Source organism: Pristis pectinata, chromosome 9 (genome assembly GCF_009764475.1).
Source record: "Pristis pectinata isolate sPriPec2 chromosome 9, sPriPec2.1.pri, whole genome shotgun sequence".
Lineage (NCBI taxonomy): Eukaryota > Metazoa > Chordata > Chondrichthyes > Rhinopristiformes > Pristidae > Pristis > Pristis pectinata.
This window is the reverse complement of record NC_067413.1, coordinates 42,444,948-42,459,670: the sequence shown is the minus strand read 5'-3', so window position 1 is coordinate 42,459,670 and position 14,723 is coordinate 42,444,948. Positions and strand designations below refer to the sequence as shown.

Below are 14,723 nucleotides of genomic sequence, written 5' to 3'. Positions count from 1 at the left end.
TATTTTATTTTCTCTCCTGGTCATCCCATTTTACTCATTCCCTATACATTTTATCTCTTAATTAAATGAACTATAGTTTTATTCTTTCTTATTTAATTTGTCTATTTTGCAAAGCGTAGTTTGAAAGGTATTTCAATTGGTCTTAAACAATTATTATAGGCAAGTTTTTAAACCAATTGCAAGTTCAGGTATGGTTGTCAAATTGGCAGATCACGAGGATCTGAAGTGTCAAGATTAAAATTGGGTATGTTCTGTACATTCATATTTTTATTTCATTCTTTTTACCTTGCTCTTTCTCCGCTCCCCCCTTTTTGATTAATGTACTTAGACTGGTTCAGCTATGTACCATGAAAGAGGAGGAAGAGTCACATAAGCTTTGTTTCTTGCATCTTGATATGTCAGGACTTCTTTGAGGGATATCCTATCTGGTGATTCTTCTCCAGCATTACACTCCTCCAGTGCAAAAAGCACCTTTGATATGAAGGACACTAGTTATAACAAAACTGTTATGTAACCTGGATGGATTTATCTCTGTGGCTGTTGTGGGGGGAGCTTTAATCAATAACACATAGGCTCCCTGTTGCTTTAAATACTCGAATACCAAAGTGAAAGTACTTTGGCAGTATTTTTCCTTTTATTTTCATGAACTTGAGCTAATAGCTAACCAGCAACCCACAAGCAAAAAGTTAGAAGGTATTCCTTGAAGACTAATTGGTAATTTTAATACAAAGACTAGTTTCACAACTTAATCAACTGAAAACAGACAACTTGGATTGGTGACGCAGCCAATTCAGGTCGTTGTGGAGGAATGAGAGGGAATAGGGAGATCCAAGAACGGGTGGGAAATGGATAGTGTACAGATGGGTTGCATGTAGCGGTTGAGGAAACCATTTATGAAGGAGGAGCATCAAATTTCTGTGCAAAATAACTTGTTAAAAATTCATTTTTAAAAAATTCAACAATAAAAACCTAGTCTGGCTGATGTAATAGCATGTTACTTGTGATCACACTATCAAGCTTCTGGATGAGAAGACAATGGTAAAATCAGCTTCTGAGATTAAAAATGGAGCATTTTGAGATCAAAGTTTAGTTAAATTTGTGAGAAAGTAATAGAATAACTGCGAGCAAGACTGAATGAAAGTGTTAGAGGAAGTGATCCTTGCATGAAAGGAAATGCATATATATTTCAGATCTTTCAGTATAATATGAATAACCTGAAATAAACTAACTTCTCAACTAACTGTTACATTTATATGATTCTCTGATCCAGCAAACATGTCCATCAAGTTGTGGTAGACTGGAGAGACCACCAAAAGTTATGCACAATCTGAGTTTAGGGGTAAAAACCAATACCATCTGCAATGAATCACGCAGTTAACTTTTATTGTGCAGTGATGTACTTTTCATTAGTATCATAGAAATAAAACTGCTTTTCTATAATGCAGTATTGTCAGAGAAAAAAAAACTTCTATCAGAAAGTTATCAGAAAGGGTAAATTATGAAGCTATAAGGCTAGAACTTGCGAGAGTAAATTGGGATGACATTTTTGAAGGGAAATGTACTATGGGGATGTGGTCGTTGTTCAGGGATCTCTTGCGGGATGTTGGGGATAAATTTGTCCCGGTGAGGCAGAGAAAGAATGGCAGGGTGAAGGAACCATGGGTGACAGAGGTGGAACAACTAGTTAGGAGGAAGAAGGCAGCATACATAAGGTGTAGGCAGCAAGGATCAGATAGGGCTCATGAGGAATATAGGGTAGCAAAGAAGGAACTTAAGAAGGGGCTGAGGAGAGCAAGAAGGAGACTTGGCGAGTAGGGTTTAGGAAAATCCCAAGGCTTTTTTCACCTCTGTGAAGAGCAGAAGGATGACAAGAGTAAAGGTAAGACCGATGATAGACAAAGGTGGGAAGATGTGCCTGGAAGGTGTGGAAGTGGGTGAGGTTCTCAGTGAATACTTCTCTTCAGTATTCACCAAGGAGAGGGGCCTTGATGACGCTGAGGACAGTATTGGTAAGGTTAATGTTCTACAGCATGTAGATATCAAGAGAGGGGATGTGTTGGAGCTGTGAGAAAATATTAGGATAGATAAGTTCCCGGGGCCTGACGGAATATTCCCCAGGCTGCTCCATGAGGTGAGGGAGGAGCTTGCTGAACAGTTGGCTAGGATCTTTGAGTCCTCGTTGTCCACGGGAATGGTTCCGGAGGATTGGAAGGTGGCAAGTGTTGTCCCCTTATTCAAAAAAGGTAGTAGGGATAGTCCAGGGAATTACAGTCCAGTGAGCCTTACTTCTGTGTTGGGCAAGCTGTTGGAAAGGATTCTTAGAGATAGGATCTATGAGCATTTAGAGAATCATGGACTGATTAGGGACAGCCAGCATGGCTTTGTGAAGGGAAGATCATGTCTCAGAAGCCTGATAGGATTCTTTGAGGAGGTGACCAGGAAGATTGATGAGGGTAATGCAGTAGATGTGGTCTACATGGATTTTAGTAAGTTTGACAAGGTTCCACATGGTAGGCTTCTTCAGAAGGTCAGAGGGCATGGGATCCAGGGAGCCTTGACCGTGTGGATTCAGAATTGGCTTGCCTGTAGAAAGCAGAGGGTTGTGGTGGAGGGAGTGCATTCAGATTGGAGGGCTGTGACTATTGGTGTCACAAGGATCGGTTCTGGGACCTCTACTTTTCATAATATTTATTAATGACTTGGATGAGGAGGTAGAAGGGTGGTTTGGCAAGTTTGCAGTCGACACAAAGGTCAGTGGTGTTGTGGATAGGGTGGAGGACTGTCGAAGATTGCAGAGGGTTATTGATAGGATGCAGAGCTGGGCTGAGAAGTGGCAAATGGAGTTCAATCCAGAGAAGTGTGAGGTGGTACACTTTGGAAGGACAAATTCCAAGGCAGAGTACAAGGTTAATGGCAGGATTCTGGGTAGTGTGGAGGAGCAGAGGGATCTGGGGGTCCATATCCACAGATCCCTGAAAGTTGCCTCACAGGTGGATAGGGTAGTTAAGAAAGCTTATGAGATGTTAGCATTCATAAGTTGTGGGATCGAGTTTAAGAGCCGCGAGGTAATGATGCAGCTCTACAAAACTGTGGTTAGACCACACTTGGAGTACTGTGTCCAGTTCTAGTCGCCTCATTATAGGAAGGATGTGGAAGCATTGGAAAGGGTGCAGAGGAGATTAACTAGGATGCTGCCTGGTTTGGAGAGTATTGATTATGAGGAGAGACTAAGTGAGCTAGGGCTTTACTCTTTGGAGAGAAGGAGGATGAGGGGAGACGTGATAGAGGTATACAAAATACTAAGAGGAATTGAGAGAGTGGACAGCCAACGCCTCTTTCCCAGGTCACCAATGCTCAATACAAGAGGGCATGGCTTTAAAGTAATGGGTGGGAAGTTCAAGGGAGATATCAGAGGGAGGTTTTTTACCCAGAGAGTAGTTGGTGCATGGAATGCGCTTCCTGGGGTAGTGGTGGAGGCAGGTATGTTGGGCAAGTTCAAGAGATTGTTAGATAAGCATATGGAGGAATTTAAAATAGGGGGATATGTGGGAGGAAGGGGTTAGATAGTCTTAGGCGTGGCTTAAAGGTCGGCACAACATTGTGGGCCGAAGGGCCTGTATTGTGCTGTATTGTTCTATGGTTAATCTTTGTTGTAAAAAGTGTTTTGGTTGTTGTAACTTTTTATTATTTTATATATGCTGATTATATTTTTATTACAGTAAACCAGAGTGGTGAGACAGCTCTTGATGTAGCAAAAAGATTGAAGCGTGCACAGTGTGAAGAACTGGTAAGAAATGGTTCTATTTATTGCATTCATTCTGATATCTACTCCATAGATTTCCAAGTCCAGCATCAGATTTTTCATTTTGTCACAATGAACATTAATAATACAATTTTTTTTTCTTTGTACGTTGTCTACATTATTGACCAATGAGAGCATTTTAACATACTTTTTGTTTAAAAAAGAAAATACTTAAACATGTCAGACCCCATTATTTTTAGACAGGTTTTAAGGCTATTCAACTAAATTGCCCTGACATGGTATTTGGTAATTGCTTCTTATAATTGTTGGACATAAGAGATATCTTTATTTGTCATATGTATATCGAAACACAGTGAAATACATCTTTTTGCATAGTGTTCTGGGCAGTCAGCAAGTGTCGCCATGCTTCCGGTGCCAACATAGCATGCCTACCACTTCCTAACCTGTACGTCTTTGGAATGTGGGAGGAAACCCACGCAGATGCGGGGAGAACGTACAACCTCCTTACAGACAGTAGCTCAAATTATTGTAGCCTGTTTGCAACCAACAGACTGATATAAAAACAAAAAATGCTGGAAATGCTCAGCAACGTGTGAAAAGAGAAATGGTTAATGTTTGGGACCTTTCATCAAACATACAAACCAATATATAATTGCATCAGCATAATACAAAATTACATTACGGCATGTCTGATCACAATGCTCCAAATGCTTCCTAAAGACGCAGAAGTTCATGTAGAGTTGGAGTGTGACACTAGTTAAATTCTCTGGTATAACTTAAATAATAATGTAAATTGGTGCTTGATGGTTGGTGTGAACTTGGGTCAAAGGGCCTGTTTCTGTGCTATATGATTCTTTGAAAACAAAATTGTCCTTTCTGCTGTTATCAGTGGGGGGAAAAAATCCACCTCATTCAGCAAACTTTGCATATTATTTCAACTCGGGACCTTTTCATAAATGTAATGATTCTTTAACTCTTGTGTCTCATATAACCCCTTGATACAATTTTAGCTATAAATATAGCTCTGCTATGAACGTCATTCTCAAGTCCATAAAAATTCTATAACAACTTGGCAGATTAGAAAGAATTCAAATAAGAAAATTGGGGAATGCACTCTTAGAAGCACCACACACATTGGAAAGGGAGATCCAGATTCATCTAATTGTATTAATTCAGATACATCAAACAGGCTCCGTTCATTCTCTATAATAGAGTCAGAGACATACAGCATGGAAACAGGCCCTTTGGTCCAGCGATTCCACACTGACCATCAACCACCCTTTTGTACTAATCCCACGTTAATCCTATTTGTTTTATTCTCCCCACATTGTCATGAACTCTCCCCAGTCCTATGCTCACCTACACAACAGGGGTAATTTACAGTGACTAGTTAATCAACCAACCTGCACATCTTTGGAATGTGGGAGGAAACTGGAACACCCAGAAGCAAGCCACACAGTACCAGGGAGAAAATGAAAACTCCACACATACAGCACTCAGGGTCGAGGTCATGAAGAGATGATAGACAGAAGTTACAGGAAGGCAGTCACACCTAGGTTGCAGGATGCAGGTAGCTGGGTGATTGTCAGGAGAGGGAAAGGGGATAGGCAGTCAGTGCAGGGTGCCCCTGTGGCCGTCCCCTCAATAACAAGTATATTGTTTTAGAAACTGTTGGGGGGCGGGGGGGGTCAACCTACCAGAGGAAAGCCACAGTGGCCAGGTCTCTGGCACTGAGTCTGGCTCTGTGGCTCAGAAGAAGGGGTGAGGGGAAGACGAGTGCATTAGTGAAAGGGGATTCATTGGTTAGGGGAACAGATAGGAGATTCTGTGGATGAGAGCGTGACTCCCAGATAGTATGTTGCCTCCCAGGTGCCAAGGTCAGAAATGTCTTGGATCGAGTCCACGGCATTCTTAAGGGGAGGGGTGAGCAGCCAGAAGTCATGGTCCACATTGGTACCAATGACATAGGCAGGAAGTGTGACAATGTCTTGCAGAGCGAGTTCAGGGAAGACAGGACCTCCAGGGTGGTGTCTCAGGAATGCTACCTGTGCCATGTGCTAGTGAGGCAAGAAATAGGAAGATAGTGCAGTTTAACATGTGGCTAAAGAGATGGTGCAGGAGGGAGGGCTTCAGATTTTTGGATCATTGGGCTCTCTTTCAGGGCAAGTGGGACCTGTACAAACAAGCTGATTTGTACCTGAACTGGAGGGGGACCAATATCCTTGCGAAAAGATTCACTAGCACTGCTCTGGGGGGTAGGGGGGGGTAGGGTTTAAACTCGAATTGCAGCTGGGTGGAAACTAGAGTAGCAGGGCAGCAAGTGGAGTGGCTGTGGGGAAAGTAGACGTTAAGCCTACAAGCAGAGACAGAAATCGACTGGTTGATGAGCATGGTGGGACTAATGTTCTGAGATGTGTCTATTTCAATGCGAGGAGTATTATAGGTAAGGCAGGTGAACTTGGAGCATGGATCGGCATGTGGAATTATGATGTTGTAGCCAGTAGTGAGACTTGGTTGCAGGAGGGGCGGGACTGGCAGATTAGCGTTGCAGGGTTCTGATGTTTTAGACATGATAGAGAGAAAGGTATTAAAGGGGGAGGAGTGGCATTACTCATAAGGGAAAATGTCATGGCAGTGCTCAGAGAGGACATACTGGAGGGCTCGTCTACTGAGGCAATATGGGTGGAACTGAGGAATAAGAAAGGGATGACCACGTTAATGGGACTATATGATAGACCTCCCAATAGTCAGTGGGATTTAGAGGAACAAATTTGTAGAGAGGTAGACAGTTGCAAGAAAAATAAGGTTGTGATAGTAGGTGATTTTAACTTTCCACATATTGTCTGGGACACCCATACTGTAAAGGAATTGGATGGGATAGAGTTTGTCAAATGTGTTCAGGAAAGATTCCTCAATCAATATGTTGAGGTCCTAACTAGAGAGAGTTGACAGAAGTGTTTGTAGGGGAACACTTTGGATCTAGTGATCATGATCCCATTAGTTTCAAGATAATTATGGAGAAGGATAGGACTGGTCTTTGGGGTGACATTCTAAATTGGAGTAAGGCCAATTTTAATGGCATCAGAAAAGATCTGGCAGGCATGGATTGGGATAGGCTGTTTTCTGGTAAAGAGATGCTTGGTGAGTGGGAGGCTTCACAGATTCTGTATGTCCCTGTTAGAATAAAAGGCAAGGCTTAATGGGTTTAGGGAACCTTGGCTATCGAGGGATATTGACGTCCTAGTAAAGAAAAAGAAGGAGGCGCATATCAGGTGTAGGCAGTTAGGATCAAATGAGGTGCTTGAGGAGTATAAGAAATGCAAGAGAGCACTTAAGAGAGAAATCAGCAGGGCAAGAAGAGGACAAGGTTGCTCTGGCAGAGAGGGTGAAAGAGAATCTCAAGGGTTTCTATAGCAATATTAAAAGCAAAAGGGTACCAAGGGAGAAAATTGGTCCTCTTGAAGATAAGCATGGTCATCTACGCACAGAGCAGAAAGAGATGGGGGGGGTCTTTAATGAATTTTTTGCATCTGTATTTACTCTGGAGACTGACACGGAGGCTGTAGAACTGAGGCAGTAGTGAGGCCGTGGACCATATCCAGATTACGGAAGAGGAGGTGCTGGCTATCTTGAGGCGAATGAAGGTGGATATATCCCTAGGGCCAGACAAAGTGTCCCCTCGGACCTTGTGGGAGGCGAGTGCAGAAATTGCAGGGGCCCTTGCAGAGATATATAGGTGCCAGAGGACTGCTAATGTTGTTCTGTTGTTCCAAGAAAGGCTTTAAGAATAAGCCATGAAATTATAGGCCGGTCAGCCTGATGTCAGTCACGGGTAAATTATCAGAAGATATTCTAAGGAACAGGATATATAAGTATTTGGATAGACAGGGCTTGATTAGGGACAGTCAATATGGCTTTGTACGTAGTTGGTCATGTCTAACCAATCTTATAGAGTTCTTCATCGAGGTTACCAAGAAGGCGGATAAGGGAAAGGCGGTGCATATTGTCTACATGGACTTTAGTGAGGCCTTTGACAAAGTCCCGCACAGGAGGCTGGTCCAGAAGGTTAAGTCACTTGGCAGAACCCAGAGAGTGGTATTAGATGGTTGTCTCTCTGACTGGAGGCCTGTGACTAGTGGTGTGCCACAGGGATGGATGCTGGGTCCATTGTTGTTAATCATCTATATTAATGATTTAGATGATAATGTGGTAAACGGGTCCAGCAAATTTGTGGAAAACACCAAGTCTGGGGGAGTAGTGGACAGCGAGGAAGGCTATCTAAGCTTGCAACATGATCTTGACCAGCTAGGAAAATGGGCTGAAAAATGGCAGATGGAATTTAATGCAGACAACTGTGAGGTGTTGCATTTTAGGAGGACAAACCAGCGTAAGACTTGCACAGTGAATGGCAGGGCTCTGATATGTACGGTAGAACAAAGGGGACCTGGGAATACAGGTCCATGCTTCCTTGAAAATGGCGTCACAGGTAGATAGTGTCGTAAAGAGGGCTTTTGGCACTTTGGCCTTCATAAAGCAGAGCATTGAGTACTGGAGTTGGGATGTTATGTTGAAGTTGCGCAAGACGTTGGTGAGACCGAATTTAGTGTGCAGTTCTGGTCACCTACCTACAGGAAAGATATCAATAAGCTTGAAAGAGTGCAGAGAAAATTTACAAGGATGTTGCCAGGACTTGAGGACCTGAGTTGTAGGGAAAGGTTGGATTGGTTTGGAGTTTATTCACTGGAGCGCAGGAGAATGAGGGGAGATCTTATTGGAGGTATACAAAATTATGAGGGGTATAGATAGGGTGAATGCATGTAAGCTTTTTCCCCTGTGGTTGGGTGAGACTAGAACCAGAGGACACAGGTTTAGGGTGAAAGGTGCAATATATAAGGGAAGTCTGAGGGGGAACTTCACTCAGAGGGTGGTGCAAGTGTGGAACGAGCTGCCAGCGGAAGTGGTAGATGCAGGTTCAATTGTGACGTTTAAGGGAGGTTTGGATAGGTACATGAATGGGAGGAGTTTGGAGGGATATGGTCCAGCTGCAGGTTAATGGAACTAGGCAGAAGATCAGGTTGGCATGGACTAGATGGGCCAAAGGGCCTATTTCTGTGCTGCAGTACTCTGTTATCTGGGTCTCTGGCACTATGAGGCAGCAGCTGTGCCACTTTGCTTCCCAATAATGAATGATTGCTGAAAGACCATTGCAATGCTAAGAGTCTTCAGTGCTTTGTCTCACCCCAAGGTGTCAAAAGCAACTATGGCCAAGATTGAGTTTTTCTCATACCCACCACTGTGGCACAGCTAGTAGAGCTGCTGCCTCAAAGCTCCAGGGACCCAGTTTCAATCCTGACCTCCAGTGAAATCTCTGAATGCATAGGTTTCCTCGGGATGCTCCAGTTTTCTCTCACATTCCAAAGACATGGGTTGATAGGTTAATTGGCCACTAAATTGCCCCTGGTGTGTAGGTAAGTGATATAATCTAGGGAGAGTTGATGGGAAAATGGGGAGAATAAAGTGAGTAGTATAGGTGCTTGATGTTTGGTGTAGATTTAGTGGGCCCAGGAGCTTGTTTTCATGTGAGATGATTCTATGACTTATGCATTAGACTGTCTTTTGAGATGATGCTTCATAAACTACAAAATACTAATTTGGCAATAATATATCTGCACCATGTATAACACTCTCAAGTCCAAAAGGAGCCTGAGTTGAATTCATTGTACATTTTTTACCTTGGTTTAATATACTAATGCTGCTTTCACAAGTAATAGCATCTTCCCTTTTACTCTAATTTCCCAATCCACTTTAGCCAATTCTCTTTTCATACCTTTGTAATTGCCTCTATTTAAGTTTAAGATCTAGGTGCCTGACTTCATTTTGCCACTCTCAAACTGAATGCGAAACTCTATTGTTACTACCACCTGCGCTGTGGACCATCGACTACAATATCACTAATTAATCCTAAATTATTACATGTGACCAGAAAGTATTGTTCTAAGAAACTGTCTCAAATAGATGGACTTTCTCTAAACTACCTTGGCCAATTTGATCAGTCCATTCTGCATGAAGATGAACATTAGTGATTCTTACATAACTTTTCCTGTGAACTCTCATTATTTCTTGACTAATACTTTGTTCAGCATTACTACAACGAGGGGGCCTTTAGCCTACACCCAACAAAGCTGAAACAGGAATTAATGGAAATGGCAGAGAAACTGAAGAAATATTTTGAACTTAACTCCTTAGTAGAAGAGGCTTTGTTCCTTAACTTCCTTTCTGCTTTTCTCTTATCTTGTGATATTACTTCCTGATCTTTTAAACAAAGGTCATTTCTCAGAATTGTCCTAATATCATCCATCTTTTTATAAAAACTATCCCACCTCCTTTTCCATTCAACTTACTCCCCTGAAAAATATCCTGGAGTATTCATTTTCCAACTTTGATCCAATTGCAACCGCTTAAATTATTCCCATTTATCTCTATTTGCTAACAGCTACACTTTCCTCCTCTTATTAAACCCAAGCTGTCTGATATCTCTTAGTGTTAAATTTTTGCTTAATAATACTCTTGTGAAATCCTTTGTAACATTTTGCCCATTAAAAGCAAATTGTTGTAAATGTTTGATTTTGTTGGCATAAATTACCCAGGAAAAATTTATTAGGGAAAACTTACTAGGGACAGTATCAGGAAGTCAGGACTAAACCACCTTGAAAGACCGTTCAAGAAGCTTTAGTTTCTAACTGGCTATATTTGATTGTCACAATTTTTAACAAAATTTAAAATACATGAGATATCAGTTGCAAGCAGTAAAATGTTAACCTTGACATGCTGTATCTGTCCAGCATTTCCATCAACGCTGCAGTCACATTCTATTATCAGATTGCTTTCCTTCCCAGTGTTTTAGTATTAGCTTGTATAATTAATTTGTATCAGAACATACTGTTATCATGAGCACCGGTGTCCCCCTGCTATCTCATTAAGTACAGATGGTTTGGCAATCATTCCTAAAACTAATGCATTTTCTTAGGTAATCAATATTTTACATAACCAAAGTCTACACTTATTGCACGCAGTGCCTTAGTTTTTTAATTGATTTGTCAGAACAACATTACTTCCTTTAATCATTTTCTCTCTCTAAATAAGATTAATTTTGTTGTGTATCAGTTACAATTTACAGAATTCAATATATTTGCAAATTATAGCACTGACTTGCTGAGAAGGTCTCATAAATGAAAACACGTTGAAGCCGAATTAGTGCACTAATGTTAACGTTTTGAAATATGCAAACTAATTTAAATGACTTGTTTATTTAGATTACCAGGTGAAGAAAACTGAAACCTAAAAAGGAATGTGGTGTACTTATTCTTGAAATAACCTTGCTTTTTCTCCTTCTGAAAAATATGTAGTTAATTAAAATTTGAAATATTCAAATTCCCATCATGAAAATATTCACATTACTGCATATGCAAATTTTGATGTTTGTTATTTTGTATTGATTTCAGATTAGTCAAGCTGCTTTAGGGAAAGTTAATCCTCATGTTCATGTAGAATACGAATGGCAGTTGCGACAAGAAGAGATTGATGAAAGTGATGATGATTTGGATGAAAAGGTGAGACGTGGAATGTATAACGCAGATGTAAATTATCTTCGTGCAGTCAATCAATCTCAGCCATTCTGGCATATTATCTATTTAGCTGTAGGTTCTTATGGTTAAAAACAGTTTGTTAAGCAAGGAAGTTCGAAAGAATGACAGAAAAAATAATCTTTTAAAGTTTTTTTTTGCAGGAATTGTCTTTTGCAGGTTGCATTGAAGAATTGCTCAATGTGATGTTTAATCTTGATTTTTAAAAAAGGGCTAAATTTTATAGAATGTATACAGAATCTGAATAGTTTATTGATTTATGTTAAGTGTGATGCTGGACAATGTGTGAAGACATCTCATAGTTTGACATTTAATATATGGTTAACTGGCTGATTTCATCTGGGGCTATAATGGAGTTGCTGTTGTTTACTAAACAGTCTCCCCCATCCCACCCGATTTGATAGAGGAGTAAACACTCAGAGGGTTAGGTGTTTGACTATGTTGACTGGGCATACCCCAGAAAAGAAAATCAGGTTATGAAAACTGAACAGTGGTGGCAGAATTTTTTTCCCTATAAAGGAACAGAAGGACAAATTGGGCAGGATCTATCTTGGGTGCTTTACACCCAGATCATATTGCTGAACATCTACGCCAGAGTTTATTATTAGATGCTAGAAAGTACACTTGCGTGGATATCAGGATCATTACTACCACAGATGTATCCATGGAAAGCTCTCTGAAACACACTAAGATTGCACAAAGACAAGTGATTTGCATATTTTAGCTGTGATGGGGCATACTTCAATTTAAAATTTCTAGGAGGATAGCATTAAGAGGTGGTTAAACTTGTACATGGTTGGACTACTCTTGGAAGACTGTGAACATTTCTGGTCTGCACATTATTAAAAAGATCTCGAGGCAATGCAGAAGGCATGGCAAAGATTTGTTGGAATGGCTTCACACCTGAGGTTATCCATATACAGAAAGATTGGGTAGGCTGTTCTTTTTTCTCTCCAGGAAAAGGGAAAACTGAGGGGTAGCCTGATGGAGAATTTTTAAGATTATGAAAGTGTTTGATAGGCATGATGTAGGAAAGATATTAACATTTGAGAGAGAGAGAGAGATCAGAATTAGAAACCGTAAATGTTTGCTTTACATTGACAGCTGAGAAACTTAGCAGTTCTGTCCCAGAGAATGTATTTCTGCCTTTAACAAATGTAATCTTTCACAGTAATGTATAATTGAGGTCAGTTTGGCTTGAAAATTTCTGTCAGTTGTGGAGCAAACACATTCAGATCTGAGATCTCAATTTAAAGAAATCTTAAAACACTTTGGGCAGAAAGCTGGAATTACTGAAATTTGAGGATGTGACAGATAGAGATTGTTCACACCTGGGTAACTATCACCATTGTTATTTCTGACAGCTGGATTACTAAAATAGTCTTGAAAATTGGTGGTGTTGATAGTGAGGAGGATAGGCTACAAGATGATATTGATTAGTTGGTAAGATGGACAAAGCAATGACAAATAGAATTTAATCCTGATAAGTGCGAGGTGATGAACTTTGGGATGCCTAACAAGGGTTGGGCAAACACAATGAATGGCAGGATCCTAAGGAGTATTTAGGAACAAGTCCAAGAATCCCTCAAGGTGAAAGCACAGGTAGTGAAGGAGGCATATTAAACATTGGCCTTCATCAGCTGGGGCATAGAATATAAAGCAGGGAGGTTATGGTATAACTTAAAATATTGATTAGGTCACATTTGGTGTACTGTACGAAAATGGTTACCACATTATAGGAAAGACATGATTGCACTGGAGAGGGTGAAGAGGGGATTTGCCAGGATGTTGTCTGGGATGGAGCGTTTCAGCTGAGGGGGCACCTGATAAAGTTATACAAAGTTAGGAGGGGCATAGAGAGGGTGGATAATAGGAAACATTTCCCCATAGCAGTAGCATTAAAACTAGAGGGCATAGGTTTAGGGTAAGTGGTAAGAGGTTTTGCAAGAATTTTTTCATACAGAGGGTGGTTGTAATCTGGAATGCACTGCCTGAGTGGGTGGTAGAGGCAGGTAGTCTCAGAACATTTAAGAAGAATGTGGTCGAGCACTTAAATCACCAAGGCATCTGGACCAAGTACTAGTCTTTGGGATTTTATGGTTGGCATGGATATGGTGGGCCAAAGGGCCTGTTTCTGTGCTGTATGACTCTATGATTAATCCTAGATTTGAAGTTATGTTGAATTTAACTTTTTTTTTCTCTTTCATTAGACCAGCCCAATAAAAAAAGAGCGTTCTCCAAGACCTCAGAGTTTCTGCCATTCTTCCAGTATCTCCCCACAAGATAAGCTAATGATTCCAGGGCTTGGCATAGCACGAGAAAAGCAGCGACTGTCCTATGGAGCATTTAGTAATCAAATATATGGAAGCAGCACTGATTCTCCAACATCACCGGCCACTGATGCCCCTCCTCTGCCTCCTAGGAATCCAAGTAAAGGTTGGTATCTTAATGAAAGAGATATCTTCTGTTGTATGATGGTCTATTAAAAATGACTTGCATATTTAACTACTAATTACAAGTTAGTAAATGTTCTTTAAATAGTACAGTTGACCCAGTGTCTCTCTTATGATGCTATTTCCACCATGATGTACATTGGCTTTGGTATATTTCTTATTCCTTATTAAACTTTGATTAAAATTTCTTTCCTTGCTGTTTAACACAAAAGCTTGAAACACTTGTCAATGGCTGAATTCCTGTCTTCACTAAGTTTTGCAAAAATGTGGATGTAAGTAACATTGTAAAATTCAAGTTGGAGGTACTAACTAATTGTTTAACCATCGATCATTTCTATCCCTCCAAAAACTGATCATGAGCATGACAAAATAATAAAACATATTATTTGTTATTGAGATTATTACTAAGAAAGCTATACAAGTTGTACACATATTGTCAAAGTAAAGGTTTGTTAGTCCACATTAAATAGGGCATAAAATGCTGACTTTTCTATTAAACTTTAAAAGCAAATGCCAATGGTAGATGTTGAGAAAAAAAACTTACATTAAGGTGAAGGAGATTTATTTTCTAGGCAATCTTGCAGGCATGATGCCCAAAACCATTTTGAAGTATGTAGCCTTATCTGGCATTTTGAAGATCACTTCGAAGGAAGGTGTGATTAAAAATTTGCGCCATGCTTAGAGCGATTGCTTTCCAATTCTACGACAAATTCTAGTAAGGTGACCTCCAATAAATAAAAGAACCTCCTGCCATGTACTAATCAGACTTTTTGCATGACCGAACCCATGATAATTATCCATTAATCTCTTAGCATGTGTTTCTGCATTACTCATTCTATGGACCCAAGTTTTGAACTTTAAGAT

At 40.5% G+C, this 14,723-nt stretch overlaps 1 protein-coding gene across 1 annotated transcript in view; it reads left to right on the top strand.

Annotated features, from left to right (window-relative positions):
- Positions 1-14,723, top strand: part of LOC127574152 (arf-GAP with SH3 domain, ANK repeat and PH domain-containing protein 1-like) — a 210,002-nt gene that overhangs the window by 161,125 nt on the left and 34,154 nt on the right. Inside the window, 3 exon segments of the mRNA XM_052022915.1 lie at positions 3,720-3,787; positions 11,266-11,373; positions 13,617-13,842. Of these exon segments, the coding sequence (XP_051878875.1) occupies positions 3,720-3,787; positions 11,266-11,373; positions 13,617-13,842 (402 nt within the window).